The 16,573-nt window shown below is 37.4% G+C and overlaps 1 protein-coding gene across 2 annotated transcripts in view; it reads left to right on the top strand.

Moving 5' to 3' along the window:
* LOC122663971 (myosin-1-like) overlaps nucleotides 1–4,646 on the top strand; it is a 34,516-nt gene extending 29,870 nt beyond the window's left edge. For both annotated transcript variants that reach the window (XM_043859642.1, XM_043859641.1), the window contains 4 exons: nucleotides 147–276; nucleotides 771–917; nucleotides 2,682–2,761; nucleotides 3,671–4,646. In XM_043859642.1, coding sequence (XP_043715577.1) covers nucleotides 147–276; nucleotides 771–917; nucleotides 2,682–2,761; nucleotides 3,671–4,339 — 1,026 coding nt within the window. In that variant the 3' untranslated portion in view covers nucleotides 4,340–4,646. The remainder of the gene's footprint in view (nucleotides 1–146; nucleotides 277–770; nucleotides 918–2,681; nucleotides 2,762–3,670) is intronic.
* Nucleotides 4,647–16,573: the final 11,927 nt, after the last annotated feature.

Below are 16,573 nucleotides of genomic sequence, written 5' to 3'. Positions count from 1 at the left end.
ATCTAAGAGTCACACATTCTTGTGTGTAGTTTATGCAATTTGGCCCAGAATTGGGAAAGATGTTAAGAAAATGTCCATTTCTCCTTTTATTTAATCCCCCCCCCCCACTATATGCTTATTTTAATGCTGATCATTTTACGTTATAGATTGGTGTGCTTGAGGATACTAGAAATCGTACGCTCCATGGCATTTTACGGGTCCAGAGCTGCTTCAGAGGTCACCAGGCTCGCTCTTATGTCAAGGAGTTCAGAAAAGGAATCTCCACACTGCAGTCATGTTTGTGGTTCCCAACTTTCTTTTCAAACTTTGAAGACTTTAAAAAGAAAAGAATATTTCAGGTCTGGGTCTACAGGATTTGAACACAGGTCTTGTGGCCCGAGAACATGCCATATGTCACATATTTAAGGGATCAGGACCTACGAATAAGGAGGTCTCACCTTAAAGACTACATAAATACACTTTTTTTATATGTTGACCATCTAATCTGAATACTCCCTTTTGGAACTTTGTGAAACTCCATTTAAATTCTCATTGGCTGTAAGAAATAAATGACCAAACAGTGCATGGTTGAAAATTGGAATCATCCACTCATACTGATATTTTTACTAGTGATCCCTCATCGTGAAACATATGGCAAGTTGTAAGGGTGCCCGACCCACATAGAATACCATTCAACTCAACCCATGGAATGGTCAATTAAATGGAATACTGTTAACTTAGAGTTCTCTATTTCCAGTTTTGGTAATAAATATGCAGCTGTAACTTTGCAGTTGTTCGGGGTGAGAAAACCAGAAAGGAGTATGAGACCTTAGTAAAAAGGCATAGAGCTGCTGTGATTATCCAAAAGCAGATAAAAGGAAAAGTTGCTAGGAAAAGTTACATGAATATTCGTGAGGCATCAGTGTTGATACAGTCAGGTAAGATATTTCCTGTATTCTGGGGTTGCCAGTAGTTATCAACGTTTTAAGAACAGCCATATCAATTGTTAAATAGTGCAATTTCTGAAATTAGATTGTTGAATGCTGTATACAAGTAGCACCCATGGTCTTGAGCAATATCGATATTCCCACAATACAGAACTTTCACTATTTCTGGACCAACATATTTTTTTAAAATGATATTTAGTAATGTCAAGTCAATTTTGCATTTGTTTTACTGTAAAATATTGAAATTATTTTCTAAAGAATTAGGTGATACTGTATACCTAGATAGACACTTAACAGTTTCATTGACACATGTTGAATAGCAGTCATGGTTTGGCACCATTATCCTTTTTATTTCATTGTTTTGGACCTTGATTAGTTTAATCGAGATGATGCTTAGCTTTCAACCGATGGGAGTTTTTTTATCAAGCCAAAAATGATTTTTGATTTTCAAAGCACTCTCCTGACATGTGGCATTGTCAACTTTTGAGTAATATTACACTAGTGTGTAATATTGATTAGAGAAACTTTTTTTTAATAAGAGCATAAATAGTGAGAATATGAGATTCCACATGTGATGCAGCCAGCCAACCCTAATCGCAGATTAAGAATCAATGATTGATTGGCTGCACCATTGCCCCAGATCTGAGATATGTCGTGTAAAACCAGGGGCTGAAAAGGTTGCTGGTTCTGATATGCCATTAGGCTATGATGGTGAAAAGAAAGAGGGAACAAAAAAGAGAAAGAGATAATAGATAAGAAGGATTAACAGAATGAAGACAAAAAATAGTTTTCTGATGGGAAATCAGAAAGGAAGTGATAACAGAAACAGAATAATAGAATATTAGATTTAGAAAACAGATCAGAATACAATACTAATTTTAGCTTCAGATCTTGAACTTCTGGATTAGCAGGAGATTCTAATCGACGAGTCTGACTTGCTTGTTCTGCAGTTCAGCACCTGAGCAGACCTACAGTAGAAAGAAGTAGAGAAAATAGAAGAGAAGAGAAGAATGCAACAGCGAAAAGAGATGGGATAAGAAGAGTATCTTCGTACACTTCTAATAAAATATTCTACTAAACAAAATTGAACAACCGATGTGGAGTTACGTCTCTTTATAAAATCAGAAGATAAGAATTCTACTGGACTTAAAACTCCTGAACTTATCTTGACACTGATTAATAAATGAAGCAACTTGACAAGAATGAACTACTAGACTTTAACTACTTAACCCCCAAGACTAAGAGGGACCCACACACTAGAATACTAAATTTAAAGACTAAATTCATGTACCCCTATGGACATAAACTTTGCACCTTATGTTGGGTCCTCTACAAAGAAAATTACTTAAAACTAAAGCTCATAAACAAATGCAACTAATACAGGCCCTGGTGTTGCCTGTGACTGCATTAACACGTCCCCAATCCATGGGGCCGTTGGCTAAGCTACCTTGATGTGCTGTCAAGAGTACTTTTACCATATGCAGAGAGAAACTAGACGAGGTTTATTTTTATTATTATTATTATTATATTTTTTTTGTTGGGGGGGGGGGCTCTAAAATCATCCTATGATCAAATATTCAAACAATTAGATGTTTTTTTTCAATATGCCTTACTTCCATTGTATACAATTTGAGGGTCTAAATTTCAAGAGGCTTATTTTCTTCCAAGGAGTAGATATGAAACTGCTTATTGTGTACATATATAAATTTTCCCAATAAAATGTATATTTCTTGACCCTGCTAAAACATTTTGCAGTTATTCGAGGCTGGCTTGTTAGAAGGTGTTCTGGAGATGTAGATTTACTTAACTCAACCAAGAAATTTGAAGGCACAAAGGTACCCTATACCATTGATATTTTACTGCAATGAACTTGCCTCAGTGACATCCTTGTGGTGCTCAGACTACATTTTTGCACTTCTACAGTATCTTATCGCTTGATGTTGGGGTGGTTACTCCTGGCTGACTTTTAAACCAAAGATTTAAAACTCACTATTGGAGGTGGGATCAGACTGTGCCCATCCAGCCCAACCCCACTTGATTTTTAACCAGTACTGCGAGGTATTTGCATGCTGATCCACCCAATCCAATCCTGATATTTGAAACCTTGTTTTCTGTATATATGGTTAAAAGTACCGGCTTCAAAATTTTTTTTTCCCCCCTGGGGGTGGGGGGAGGAGAAAGGACTACTATCTTTATTTCTCAAACATCGAATATCATTTAACTACGAATGGATACAAAGATTTTTTTTTTTCTTTTTTTTCTTCCCCCCTTTGGCTGAACTCAGAATCTATATAATCTGACAAGGGAGTAATTGGTCAGGCAGAGATGCAATTTTCATCCTGTATGTTGTTTGTGAGATGCATTACTCTTCATCGACCTGTGCTATTTTTTCTGCATCAGATGAACCTGATAAAACCCTTGACCCTATTTACTTTCCTTGAAAAGGAATAGATGTATTGGATGTCAGAATCATCCCGTTGGTATGAAAATCATTGTCCTAGGCTTCATGTCTGTATTGGATGGTAGGTACATTTGGTTTTAGAAAAACATTGCTCTGGCAATGAATGAGTTTATAATTCTTTGTGCTAGCAGCATCCCACAACTTCTTGTCGTCTTAATGTTGCACTTCATCTTTTCTCAGGTCATCGTATGCAAAATGGATTACTATACTAATCTCATCTCTTCTTTTCGTTCACATTATTGCTCACTTTCATCATGCTAAACTAGCTTGAGTATCCTAACAGGGTTCTGAAGCAGATGAGGTATTGGTAAAGGCATCAGTCCTTGCAGAGCTACAGCGTAGAGTTTTGAAGGCTGAAGCTGCTCTGAGAGAAAAGGAAGAGGAAAATGACATCCTCCACCAACGGCTCCAGCAGTATGAGAGTCGGTGGTCTGAGTATGAGGTAAAGATGAAGTCAATGGAAGAAGTATGGCAGAAACAGATGGGATCCCTACAGTCCAGTTTGTCCATTGCAAAGAAGAGCCTTGCGGTTGATGATGCCGCAAGATTGTCTGATGCTTCAGCCAGTGGTTACAGCTCAGATCTTGGAAGTGACAATAACAGGGGCCCGGAGAGCAATGGGGTGGGATCTGGTTCACGGTTTTTAGGCAGAGAAATGAGTGCAGGTTTCAGTGTTCTCAATCGGATGGCAGAAGAATTTGAGCAGCGGACGCAGGTATTCAGTGACGATGCTAAGTTCTTAGTGGAAGTGAAGTCGGGACAGTCAGAGTCTGGTATAAACCCAGACCAAGAGTTAAGGAGGTTGAAGCAGTCTTTTGAAACATGGAAGAAGGATTATGCATCAAGATTACGGGAGACAAAGTCGATACTGCAGAAGCTTGGAAGTGACGCAGGAAGTGTTGACAAAAAAAAGACGTGGTGGGGAAGGAGAAACAGCTCGAGGTTCAATTAACTATGATCTGCATTTAGGTTATAAGTATATCGATTTGATTGTTTTTCGATCAGTATAGATTTTGAATAGAAAAATTTGTTAACATTGTTGTTGCAGCTGAAAGTAGAGAGGTACTTCCAGTTGCATTTCAATGCCGAGTGAGTTCATATTGTAAGTGCCTATTGGAAATGCTAGTATTCTGTTGAAAGAAACAGATTCTGGTACACGAATCAATGTATTTCTTTCCACATATGTTGTGTATAGGGTTATTGGAGATGTATCTCATGTTTGCATTGAAGCTTCTATTATAAAAGATGCCTTTTGTATTTCTGGCTTCGTGGTGTGGATCCTGGAAAAACTTGGCAATAAAAGCTAATTAGCTCAGGCTCATTGTTGGCATGATACTACTTCATAGAAATTAAGAGCATAGATGACAAGGCAACCCTTCGATTGGAACCTAGGCCAAACCAAAGTGATCCAGGCTTGGAATGTTAGGTTTAAGAGGTTCTACAAACTTTTGGAATTCAATTCAAGTAGGCCAATTTCTGTTTACACAAAGAAAGGCCCTCTAAAAAAGGACTGGTTTTGTTTATGAAAAAAACAGTTCTTATGGGCATCGTGTCTTTGTAGAGAATTTCTTCTACTATTTAGGGATGTCTGGTATCAATTGAAATCTAGATGATGGTATCATAAAGCCTGTTTGGTTAATCTTGCTTTAGTTACTATTGTGGTATAGGCGGAGCTTAACTCAAGTAAGTTCTTATGGATGTGAATTTTGAACTACATAGTAGAAATTAGCGCGGCAACAGGGTTGGGTTGGGCCGGGCCTTTTAAAATCCCAGTCCAACCCTGAGTCCCCTTAGCTGGGCCAGACCCGGCCCAACCCTGACTCGGGACTAGAAAAATTCAACCTTGACCCGCCCTCAGGGTTGCACTGGGCTGACCCTGATTGGCCCTGACCATGATGGGGTGGAAGGGAGATGCATGGGTTTGCTAGGCTGGGAAGAAGAAGAAATAAAGAAAGAAGAAAATTTTGATCAGGTTGGTGGTCTGACATCGTAAATTGAGGTGGCTCCAGATGAAGAAGAAAAAGAAAGAAAGAAGAGGAAGAGCAAGACCAAAAAGAAGAACAAAAAAAAGAAATAAGAATAAGAACAGGAAGAAAAAGACACGTTCGGGTTTGGTCGGGCCATGCTCGGCCTAAGGCCTCAACCCTGGCCCTAACTCAGGGCCAGAAATTCCCAATCCTAACCCGCCCTCAGGGCCAGGGTATCTCAATCCAGGCCTATTAGGGCTCAGGGCGGGCCAGGGCTGTCAGGGCCAAATTTGCACCCCAAGTAGAAATTCCTCATTTTTGCAGGCTATCCCAAAGGTTGGGTGTTCCAAACTATTTCCCCAAACACTTGCAAATTTTCTTCTGTAGCTCTCTTCATCCTAGTTTCATTGATGATATGGTGATATTTTTCCAATTGTTTTGAGATAAATTATAGGGAAAATTTCACGGACACCCCCTGTAAGTATCCAATATGTCATAAACTTACCAAACTTGGTCAAAATGGCAACCTTCCCCCTGACGTTAAGCAGGGTTACACCCCAAAGCTAAAATGTCGATTTTACCCTCTTAGTATCGCCCAAAGTAGAAAATGTCGATTTTACCCTCTTAGTAATTTTTAGGGAAAAATTGCTAGGGCAAGACCACATTCTTCCCGTTGGAGCGCGAAGAACAGAACCACCGTGGCCGATTTCATCTCCGGCGATTTCTTCCAACTTTGTTGAGAATAAAGTCCTGTGATTTCTTCTCCGACGACCATTACTTGCAGCAATTCATCATCATCCATCTGCAGAAAGGGAAAACAAGAAATTGTAAGTGAACTATTGACCTAGGGTACCATTAAACTGTTCAATCAAGATTTTTGTGTTCTGGATTATTGGATGTCCATTTGTATTGTATAATAATCTAATCATTTTGATGTTTAGTGTTAAACATACACAAGAAACCATAACTGTAGATTCCCCTGCTTTGTAGATTCTCCTTCTTTATTTCACCTTACTTCCAAGTGACCGGATAATTTTTTATGTACTGTATATTATGTTTCATTCATTCCATAGGGTTTCACAACACTGTTAACACGATTTTGGTGGCTAAAGGCTTGGTTCACCTCATCTGGATGTAGTAGGAATTTAGTTCACAGTATCGATATTTATTGGCTGGCTCTTGTATAGTGAGGGATCATTTTTGTTTACCTAAAAAATGTAAAGATGAATCCTTCTGGGTCATGGTGAAGGTCATGAGAAACTTGTGAAGTGAGAGTATGTGATGAGAGGAGAACTATGAGAACCTCAACCACAGAGTGAAAAAAGCTTACTATGACTGTGGTTACACTTGTTCTTTTGTAGTGAAATCAATTATTCAAAGGTTCACACAAGTATGAACTTATGAACTGTCACTAAACAACATGGTTCCTAAGCAACTGAAACAAGGGGGCATATCTGTAAAAGGGTGGAGGGAGGGGATGGGGTGAAGAACAGAGAAATCCTAGCCATTCCATGGCTTGAAGATTCTTATTTGCTTTGATCCTCTTGAAGTGGCTCTCCTTTGAATTTTGATCAACATCCTAACTCATAACCTTTTCCCTCCTATTTGGAAGAACTGGACCATTTAAAACCAACAGATGGTCATACACTTCTTATCACCAATGGTAGTTTCATGGAATTAACAAAAGAGGCTGGGTGGGCATCTGTCCTCATATGGAAGAATGATGAAAAACTTGTTTCATTTGATTAGACTCGAAGATGCAGCAGGAAAAGGCATGAAATGCATAGAAATTTGGATGGATTCTGTTCAATTGGAACAATGGTTAGAGAAACTTCAAGGAATGGTCATGAGATATGTTTTCTTTCCTAATAAATAAACAATTATTTTTTCAGCTCTTTCAGTCTCTAATAATTAAAAAAGATGAATTACTATGCCTATTTGGTGATTGAGCCACACATTCTCCAACATCCTAGTTGTTAACACCATGAATTTTATTATGCACCCTGACTTGGTCTTCATGTACTGGTATATGAGTATATGTGTTATTGTACAATTCTCTCCAGTAGACTTCCTCTCCCCTCCCCCTGGCCTCCAAGCTATTCATATGCAGCTGATGCAAAACCTCAATGTTCTGAAGTGAAAGGATCAGGTAGCTTCGATGGCTATAATTCAGTTTAAAATGTCAAATTAAAGAGGTCTTTCTGAGGCAGACAATCTTCTTCCATATCTGTATCTCTTCCCTCTTACATTATTCTTAATCATCTTAATTTTAAGTGCAATACAGAGAGGATTGCATGGAATAGTGAGGAAGCTTCTTTACTTGATGACAATGATCTCTTATTTGAAAACATAAATTTAAAGATCCCATTACTGTCCAACTTTATTGTTGTCCAACTTTAAAGAATACTATGAAAAGAATACTATTGCTGTCCAACTTTAAAGACTACATTACTCAGATAAATTGATATAATTTGTATTGATATTTTCAATTCTATTGATGTTTATTTTATTTATTTTGCAGATAAACAATGTCAAATACCAGTGTGAATAACAACAATGAGGGTTTCTTGATGTATGTGAAGTTGACGTGTTTTTGTAGAAGAAGAGCAGCAGTAAGAATTTCACAGTCTTCAGACAATCCGAACAGGCTATACCAATGTTGCACAGAGTATCCTGGAGGAGGTGGCTATAATTTTTTCTCTTGGTGTGAACCTGTACAAGGACCAAGAGCAATGACTGTGCCCAGTGACAACCCACAAACAAATGTAGTTGAAAGAATTCCAGACTTACAAAGTATCAAGGAAGACTTTCGCAAGACAAAGAATGCACTGAAGCGGATGGAGAAGTTGGAAGAAAAACTACTATGTAGGGTTAATATTCTAATAGTCTTAGTGGCTGTGATAGTTGTGTTGCTTTTGAAGCGGTAATTATAAGTTTCAAAGTTTTTTTAATGATACTCTTTTGGGACTAATAATGCACCTTTATGTATTGATATGGATTTTGTGTCTGCCTTTGGGGAGAATATGAATTATATGTAATATGGATTAGCTTTAGATTTGACAATATAAGATGGAATTTGCCAATGCTGCTCCTATGTTACCCAGGCCAGAAGAATAGGTTTTGTGTTTGCCCAGATAAAAGTAACTGGAATGCTAACAAGTAATAGCACAAACATGGCCCCTTGATAGAGAAACATTCATTCAAAGAGGCAAACCATAACCAAGACTCAACTTTAGGGGAAGAACTAAGGGTGATGCATCTGAGTAAATATACAAGAGAAGGGACCAAATGTACTTGAGTAGGTGGGGCCAACTACCTTCATCATAGTGATTTGAAGATTGGGAGTCCCTGCTCGAGTGCTTAATTAGTGGTTAACTACCATTGTAAGAATTAAAAACGATGAAATTTGTACATGAGAAACCAATGAGACAACAATGTGAAAGTAAGTAGTGAGACTGTGTCAGAGTAATAAAAAGAGATAATTAGGGCGTTGGTGTCGAAGTGATTTTATAGTAATTGGACATCTCTCCATCTAATGTCTTTCTGAAACCTATCAATTATTGTTTCAAATTTTTTTGTCTCTTAACTGTTTGTAGTTTTTACTCTTTTCTTAAATCCTTTTTCATGTTTGGTAATGATTTTGATTCCAGATTCATTAGAAATAACTAAAGAATCACATAGGAAGTGCTTCCTTGAAGAATTAATCTTGAGAATCAAAATACTCAACCCAAGGGTAGTCATTTTAGATCTACCCTAGAATAAGACTCTATGGCTTAAAGTTCCTAGTATTTTCTTCACTTTTAAAAACAAATATTCCTTCAGAGAAGTTAGGGAATTTAATGAGATTAAAATTGGAGGGTGGGTGGGACTGGAATTGAAACCTGAAAGAGACGTTCCACTATCCTAGCTTTATACATTTGTGATTAGAGAGGACCACATTCCACATCACTCGGCACATGGTATCATGTGAAATCAAGGCCTTGAAAACAACTAATATTTTGACTAATAAAGCAGTTGAAGAGGTATAAATAGTATCCTCACATGCTTTTCACTGTCTGGTCTACAGAATCAGAGAAAGAAAGACTGTCAGAGTAATAAAAAAAAAGGGAAGAGAAAGTTAAGTTAAAGTTAAAAAAAAGAATCTCATGGGCCCACTGTCTTGGTATATGTATAAACCTTAAATCAATAAAAGTGTCGGCAAGGAATCTCAGACCAAGAAGCACTTTTACTTTTTTAAGTTCTCCTTGGATACTGAAACAAGGAGCCTATCAGATGGATAACCTTATCCATGTGATTCAGATCACACGCACATAACCATTTAAACCCAACTATTCCTTCTGGGTTTCTCTACTTCCTACTTCTTTGCTCTATTCTCCTTCTCTGCTGTATCTCTCAATCCTGCTTTTGCATAGAATGAAGAAGATCCAGGCCTTGTGATGAACTTCTACAAGGACTCATGTCCTTAAGAAGAAACCATTTTTGGCTCCATGGGTGAGGAATATTTTCCATGATTATGCTGTTCAGGGGAAACTTGATCTGCCTCGTTCAGGTGAAACTTGATCTGCCTTTTCTCTTCTTTAATTATCTTCAACTGTCACTAACATGCAATTATCATTGTGATACAACCACACATGCAAAAATCTTACAAAATCATACATTAATCAACAAGTTCCATCCACAGTGAGTCATAAAACATCCTACTGATACATAGATGCATGACATCTGCTCCTCTCCAAGCTCCTCTCCAAGCTCAGCAAGACTCCCAAAGGATACATAGATGACAGATCCTGCTTCTCTCATGTTTAGCCAGTCCATGTAGGTCTCCTTGCTTGGCTGAAAAAGACTTAGGCCATAGTTTTTATCATCTTCTACAAGGCTGAAAAAGACTTAGACCATAGTCCATATATGTCTCCTTGCTTGTCACTGACCTGCAATTTTCATTGTGATACAACCACACATGCAAAAATCTTGCAAAACCATACATTAATCAACAAAAGATGAAAATTTTGTTTACTTCATAAACCAGTTCAAACAAGATTGTTCTCCCCCATTGTTTGCTGAATGCAAGAGTGTGCATCTACTGAATCTATTTACAATCGCTAAGTTCTTTCCCTAAAAGTGTAGATCTTTTGAACCTATTCCCATTAACACAAGAAAAAGTTCGGTTCCAAAAAAATTTCACCTATGAAAATATCACCTTCTTAAAATATTAACAACTACCATGTTTAACAAAAAAACTAAAAAGAAATTTCATCTCGTCCTCTCCTTGGGCTGTATCATGTAGCACTAGCTGAACCTTCTCCTGTTCTCCTAGCTTTTGCCTTTTTTTTTTTCATTCTTGGCTGTCATTCTTGCTCTTTTCCTGGTTTGATCAGTCATAGTAATTGTAGTAGAGGCTTGAGACCTGGTCACTCTTTGAGAGACATTCACAGTGGCACTCCTCTGGCTTATCTACAAAAAGGTTTTACCAAGTAAGTGATCAAATCCATAGCCAAATTTATTTGAATGAAAATACAAAAAAATTAGCATTTCTTGATCAATGATTACCTGACTAGTTGTTGGTCCCTTTTGGCAACCCCTACTATTATGGTCCACTTCTTTGCAATGACCACATCTAACAGACTGATTTTCCCCCCTAAACTCTGTACGGTCAGGCTCACCCGTTGCCCATCTCCTATTTTTTTGAGGTTTACCTGATTGCCTCTTCAATTTAGGAGGTTGGAGAACACCATTTAGCATAGATGTATTAACTGGGAACTGTTTCAGATCTGGCATAGGTGAAATTATCTCTCTGTATGCATCTACACTGTAATAGAAGTCACAGAAATCTTCTGGTTCTCTCCTCTGCTCTCGAATGTATGCTGCTACATGCTTACAAAGGATTCTTAAAATCTTCCAAACTCCACAATCACAATGTTTAGTTCTCAAATTGACTGTAAATCTTGTACTTCCATCAGTGACTTCATACTGATTTTCTCCAGCAAATTGGGCATGACAAAACCTTGCATCACTCACAATCAATTTCAGCTTCTTCTTCACAGATGGTGTTACATTCCCTTCAAGAGAACAAGCAAAGATATACTTTTTTCGTAGTCTAATCATCAATTTTTCCCTAATATCATCGATTAGACTTAAAATAGTCTTATTTCTCATTGGCCCTATCCAATTGTTGAAAGACTCTATCATGTTATTGGTAACATGATCACATTTTGCCTTAGTGTCAAAAGCATGTCTGGACCATGTACTAGGGGGATTCCTCAGCAACCAATCATGTGCTTCCACATTAGTGTCTTTCATCTTTTCAATTGCTCTCTCATAAACCCATGCAGAGCTTGCTTGTGTTGCTTTCCAAAATTGTGACTTCAATAACAATCCAGGAAATGAGGCTTTGAAATTATTGTAGAGATGCCTACAGCAAGTTCTGTGGTGAGCACCTGGAAATATATTTTGATAGCATGTATAAGACCCTACAAAAGACAAAGATATAAAATAATTTAGAGTATGTAATATTCAGTTGTATATGTAATGTACGATTAAATATAAAAAAGAAAGGTAGGCTTTGAAAACATACCTTCTGCTTGTCTGTCATAAATGTTAGGTTCATGTAATCCATAGAATCCTGAAGTGCATCAGCTAGACTGTGCAGAAAAAACTCCCAAGTTGCTGTATTCTCTACTTTAATAATAGCAAATGCAAGAGGAAACAAGCAATTGTTCCTATCAACAGAGACAACAGACAACATAATTCCACCATATCTTCCCTTCAGATGACATCCATCTAGATCTATAAAAGGTCTACATCCACTCACAAATCCCTTCTTACAAGCATCCAAACAAATAAACAATCTCTGAAAAGTTGGGTCTTCATTGAAATAATGCCTTACTTTTGGATGCAACAAAACTACTGAACTAGGATTTTTGTTTAACAACATCTCACAATATGCTGGCAATTTGGAGTATGAAGCTATATGGTTACCTGAATGCTCTTCCTTGGCAATTTGTTTTGTTCTGTAACACTGTAGCTTATGTACTACAACTCCAAATTGTTCATGTATGGATGTAATCAAACTCTTAATACTCATGTCAGGCTCTTCTCTAAGCCTGGTTAAAAGTACTTTTGCTATCCAACCAGATGTTGCATTGAAATTAGAAGATACGGTTGTACATATATGGGCTGGTCCTATTGACTTGATCATGAAGGTTACTCCATCACTAGTAAGTGATGTATGTACCCTCCATAGACACCCATCAGACGCACATATGGTTGTGACCCTCTTCCTCTCATTCTTCAATCTCAAAATATTAAAGTCACCTTTTATTGCAAAATCTTGAAGGGCAGATTTGAATTGTTTGATATTTTCAAACATTGAATGTAAGTTAAAATCTTTACCTCCATCAACAATACCTATGTTATCATCTACCATGTCCCACTCATCCAAATTATCATCCAACTCCTCATCTACATTCAAACATTCATTCCCTTCATTCCCTTCATCAGTAAATGCCTCATCATTGTTATTTGACGTGTCATCACCTGAATTGTCAATTTCTAACTCTCCATTATATTCAGAATCCATATCATCATCATCATACCCAAAATCAGTTTCTTCTTCAATAGTGATAGTAGCTGGCATAAATGAGTTTGATATATAATCCTTTAATCAATATCACTAGCACGAGCCCTACCACCAGAATTACCACCACCCCTTCTAATAGGGCATTTTCTAGCCCTACTAGATCCAACTGTACCCCTTGGATCTCTTGTTCTTGGAACCACTTCACCTGGAAAATCATTGAGCTTATACATTTCTGTGGGGCTTGGGCCAACTTCCATATCATATACAAAGAATTTGACCACATCCACATCCTTACATAATCTAAACATTGTCAACATATTCCGTTCAGAGGCAATGTCCATATCTTCTGAGGGGTTAGGTAATGTACGTTTAATAGAGAAATTGACATCATACTCAACCAGTGCATCATCCCTGACAACCGTGTTGTATATATCTGACACCATATCTAGGTACCCATACTTGTCTAGGTCTACTAATTTTTCACTTGTTCTCCCTTCATAATAATATATCAACCTTGTCCACTGTGTTGTACTCATTTCTTATACTCTGAAACAGCACACAGAAAGGAAACAAAGAAAATAGAAAAAATATAAAAAGAAAGTTAAGAACAATTAGCAAGAACCAGTGAAAGTAGCATTAACCTTGAACACTTATAGATGTACATAAAAGAAAGGAAGGGAGACAGTGGTAAGGTTCACTCATATATTAACTAATAGGTCAAGAATCATGCTGTTTGTAGGGTACAAAACAGGGACAAGACCACAACATGAATGAATCATATTCTTCAAGATATTAACAACTCTAATCACATTTATTCTATTTCAGATAAATAAAATGAAAACTTTATGTGATACTAACAAGAAGTGCAAAGTCCAAGTATGAAATTTAATGGAATGCTTATATTTCAAACTATGACTGTGATGTGAAGTCTGTAATGATATTTTAGCTGCAACAAAATTCCAGATGTTGTTTATTGTTAAGTTCTACAATTTGACTTAAGGTTAATCTTATTCTTCTTGTCCTATAACTTTTTAATAATTCAGTGTTATCTTGCACAATGAATCTGTAGCCTTTGAAAACATTCATTCACTTGACTGCACTGCTGATGGATCCCCCCTCCTTTCCTTCTTGTTCTACAGGTTCATGTCTTTTACTAATTTTGTTGACTGAAGGCTCAATGTTAGAGCTGTTGATGGTTAAACAGTAGTATGGTCTTTTTCAAGAATAAGATGGTCTTAGACTTTGAAACAGAACAAACATGGTTGGAGTTAGACTTTGTTGTCATTACTTTATCTGGGTTTTTTCATTTATGATGAAATGGACAGATAGATTAATTTTGGGGGATAAAGAAAAGACCCACAAAATTTGGACAGATAGAGTAACTATCAGGTATTTTGGTTGGAGTTAGACTTCTCTCCTTCAATGCTATCCCAGTAGCATTTATTGTTTATTTATGGTTACAGGGACTAGAAGTCTATTGTCCAATTCTCAAGTTCTTACAGATTTGGAGACTAACTATCAGGTATTTAACAACTGAGGTGATCAGGGTATTTAGCACAATCAATGCAATGAGGTTCTTGTGGAATTGTTAAAACCCACAAAATAAATTCAAAAAAAATTTGAGAGGAAAAAGAAGAAGAAGAAACATAGTTTTGAAAACCAAATAATACCAACTGGTCAATCATAATGAAGTTGAGAAAGTCCCTCTTTGCAGTCTCTGTTTTGCTGCTATTTCATTATGGGTCTTTATGTTTTCTTCCACAGTAAACTAATTTTGTTACTCATGAGCATGACCTACTAAAGCTATGGATGTGACCTGAGCCAAACAATCTAGCCCACAAATTTGCATAAATGAGCTCTAATGGACAAGAAACAACACAAATGAGTAAATTCTGTTAAAAAATGACTTCAGTTTCCTTCACATTCATTCCTTCTTAACCAGTTCCTTTTCCAAACAGTCATCAAACATTTTTGTAAGAGGGATTATGGGCTTCACATATACTCCAATGGATAGGAGTCGAACTGAATTTGAGCTTCCATGGAAACCTCCAAAAGAATGGTCCTAAACCATCAGAAAACAAAATTGAGTACCTTCCTGTTGACTGAAGGCTTCATATGTGCCTCGGTTTGTTACAAATTTTTTTGTTTTGGTTTCTTGAGACAGACTCAAACGAACCCATGATCACTTGATCATAATGGAACAACCTTACCACACGAATCAAAATTACCTCAACCTAATGTTAAAAGAAGGTAAAAAATTATTTCATACGAATATTGCACACGGATAAGAAGAAGGTGAAACGAATAGGTTACGGATTTCACCGACGATCAAGCTCAAATGCCTGAGGTTTCATGCATATTCAATACCCTAGATATTAGAATCTTTTCAAGAAGATTAAAACAATAGGAAAGATTGAAGGGGAAAAACATACCAGTGTTGGTGTTTTTTCTTCTTTGTCTTCCGAGCATGGAAATGGGTCCAGCAATGGCGTCGAAGCTCACTGTACTGCACAGTTCTACTGTCTTCTTCCTTTTAACCCAGCGATGGTAAAACGATGACGTGTTTTGTTTTTTGGGTAAAAAGGAGTTTTACCCTTAAGGGGTATTATGGTACATTTATTCCTTCTAAGGGTAATTTGGCCATTATGATAAAACTAACAGCAACTTAACCCCAAAAGCCTAACGGAGTGGACTAAGTTGAAATATCTTCATAAAATAAGGGTCGTCTGTGATATTTTGACCAAGTTTGGTAAGTCCGTGACATATTGAATACTTACAAGGGGTGTCCGTGAAATTTTCCCTAAATTATATTGTGACATTATTCCAAAGACACCAATTACATATATGAATGTCAGGTTTTGCAAAGTTATGCGACTACCAGAGCAAGTCTTCATTCAACAACCTAAGCAGTGTTTTAAAACACGGAATCGGTAACCGATCCGGATCAGCCTAAATCAAAGCTCAAGAACCCTAGAATCGGTTCACAGATCCAAAAACAGTGAATTTTTAAGGTTTTTGGTTGTAAATCATTCGGTGTCGGATCAGTGGAAATTCAGATCAGTCATGGCCGATTCACTGATCCGATTTCCGATTCTTTTAACCCTAAACCTGAAGTACAGACCTACTTGGACTCAAGGAATTTGGTGACCCAGTTTAATCTAAAATGTACCAGGAGCAGCTTGAATGTCACAAAGAAAAATTAAACTGAACTTGATCACCAAAATATAGAGTTGGATTCCTTATACAGTAAACAATTTACCAAGGTAAAAGGTTCGACACACTGCTTGTGTACTGCAAACCAGCGCCTGCCGTGTCTATCTCTCTCTTCACCTCTCTGAAGTGAGTCAAGTGACCCAGCTGCCCTGTCTCGTGCCCCAAACTGCTGCCACCCGCTAGCTACCGTACACGGGCAGTGTGCCTATCCCTTCCCCATTTACATAATAAGTAGATATGAATTTTCATGTGCAATAGAAACTCCCCAATGGAATTGGTCTTTAGCCAAAGCCAGCATCAATTGGAAATTTGTGACATTGTGATGGAAATGGGACAGCAGCAACACGTACCAAAGATTATAACACAGATAATCCATACTAGAATCTCATTAAATTTTTGGATAAGAGTATATAACCCACATCAGTTGAAA

This window comes from Telopea speciosissima, chromosome 6, assembly GCF_018873765.1.
Source record: "Telopea speciosissima isolate NSW1024214 ecotype Mountain lineage chromosome 6, Tspe_v1, whole genome shotgun sequence".
Classification (NCBI taxonomy): Eukaryota; Viridiplantae; Streptophyta; class Magnoliopsida; order Proteales; family Proteaceae; genus Telopea; species Telopea speciosissima.
This window is presented reverse-complemented; position numbering and strand designations above follow the sequence as displayed.